The following is a 2,155-nucleotide window of genomic DNA, read 5'->3' on the forward strand; positions in this document are numbered from 1 at the left end:
CGGTCAATCCTTCTCCTCCTCTTCTTCTGCGAGGGGACAGAGGTGACAAGGGTGACAAAGGTGACAGAGGTGACAGAGGTGACAGAGGTGACACAGGTGACAAAGGTGACACAGGTGACAAAGGTGACAGAGGTGACAAAGGTGACACAGGTGACAGAGGTGACAAAGGTGACACAGGTGACACAGGTGACAGAGGTGACAAAGGAAGGTGACAAAGGTGACAGAGGTGACACAGGTGACAGAGGTGACAAAGGAAGGTGACAAAGGTGACAGAGGTGACACAGGTGACACAGAGGTGACAGAGGTGACAAAGGAAGGTGACAGAGGTGACAGAGGTGACAGAGGTGACACAGGTGACAAAGGTGACACAGGTGACAAAGGTGACAAAGGTGACAAAGGTGACAAAGGTGACAAAGGAAGGTGACAAAGATGACAAAGGTGACAAAGGTGACAAAGGAAGGTGACAAAGGTGACAGAGGTGACAAAGGTGACGAAGGTGACAAAGGTGACGAAGGTGACAAAGGTGACAAAGGTGACAAAGGAAGGTGACACAGGTGACAGAGGTGACAAAGGAAGGTGACACAGGTGACAAAGGTGACAAAGGAAGGTGACACAGGTGACAAAGGAAGGTGACAAAGGCCATCAGTCCTGACCCCACACCCTCCGGGATGGGTCCCTGCAGTACTCACGGGCTGGGGTTTCTCCACCACGCAGCAGCCCAGCTTGTGCCAGAAGTCACTCATGGTGGCCGTGTGGCACCGAGTCCCCCCGTGTGGCACCGAGTCCCCCGTGCTGGCACGGCTGGGGTCACTCCATGGGGACAACGGGGACACCTGCTCAGGGTGGCACAGCACAGAGAGCAGCAGCTGCCTGTGGATGGGAAGGGAGGGTGATGYTTTCAGGCCTGACCTCCCCAAATTAGAGCCAAACTTCCCATCAAGCAGAGCCAGAGATGCCCAGGAGACCCCTGGAGTCACACACAGAGCACCCAAGGGGACCCCGACATCACAAAGAGACCCTCGGGGAACCCCTGGGATCACACAGAGACCCCCAGGATCAGACAGAGACCCCAAGGATCACCCAGAGACCCCTGAGATTACACAGAGACCCCCAGGGATCACCCAGACACCCCCAGGGATCACCCAGAGACCCTCAAGGAACCCCAGGGATCACACAGAGACCCCTGGGATTACACAGAGACCCCCAGGGATCACCCAGAGACCCCCAGGGATCACACAGAGACCCCCAGAGACCCCCAGGGATTACACAGAGACCCCCTGGGATCACACAGAGACCCCCAGGGATTACACAGAGACCCCCGGGATCACACAGAGACCCCTGGGATCACACAGAGACCCCTGGGATTACACAGAGACCCCCAGGGATCACACAGAGACCCCCAGGATCACACAGAGACCCCTGGGATTACAGAGACCCCCAGGGATCACACAGAGACCCCCAGGATCACACAGAGACCCCCCAGGATCACCCAGAGACCCCCAGGGATCACACAGAGATCCCTGGGATCACACAGAGACCCCCAGGGATCACCCAGAGACCCCCAGGGATTACACAGAGACCCCAGGGATCAGACAGAGACCCCCAGAGACCCCCAGGGATCACCCAGAGACCCCCTGGGATTACACAGAGACCCCAGGGATCACCTAGAGACCCCCGGGGATCACACAGAGACCCCCAGGGATCAGACAGAGACCCCCAGGGATCACCCAGAGACCCCTGGGATCACACAGAGACCCCCAGAGACCCCCAGGGATCACCCAGAGACCCCTGGGATTACACAGAGACCCCCAGGAATCACACAGACACCCCCTGGGATTACACAGAGACCCCCAGGGATCACCCAGAGACCCCCAGAGACCCCCAGGGATCACCCAGAGACCCCCAGGGATCACACAGAGACCCCCAGGGATCACACAGAGACCCCCAGGGATCACACAGACACCCTCAGGGATCACACAGAGACCCCCAGGATCACACAGAGACCCCCAGGATCACCCAGACACCCCCAAAGTTGTCCCCACGGCCAGGACTGGGTCACTCCCCGAGCCCTGTCCCCCACCCAGGGCAGGACACGGCTGAAGGATGCTGCAGCAGGATGGGGGGGATGGAGCAGCCATGGCAAATCCCAACTCCC

The 2,155-nt window shown here is 58.7% G+C and overlaps 1 protein-coding gene across 1 annotated transcript in view; it reads right to left on the bottom strand.

Moving 5' to 3' along the window:
* Positions 1-767, bottom strand: part of CDC42SE1 (CDC42 small effector 1) — a 1,803-nt gene extending 1,036 nt beyond the window's left edge. The window contains exon 1 of the mRNA XM_057388249.1: positions 690-767. Within this exon, the coding sequence (XP_057244232.1) occupies positions 690-743 (54 nt within the window). The 5' untranslated portion in view covers positions 744-767. The remainder of the gene's footprint in view (positions 1-689) is intronic.
* Positions 768-2,155: the final 1,388 nt, after the last annotated feature.

This window comes from Malurus melanocephalus, unplaced genomic scaffold (assembly GCF_030028575.1).
Source record: "Malurus melanocephalus ecotype Western Australia unplaced genomic scaffold, MMel_1.1 scaffold_1707, whole genome shotgun sequence".
Taxonomy (NCBI): domain Eukaryota; kingdom Metazoa; phylum Chordata; class Aves; order Passeriformes; family Maluridae; genus Malurus; species Malurus melanocephalus.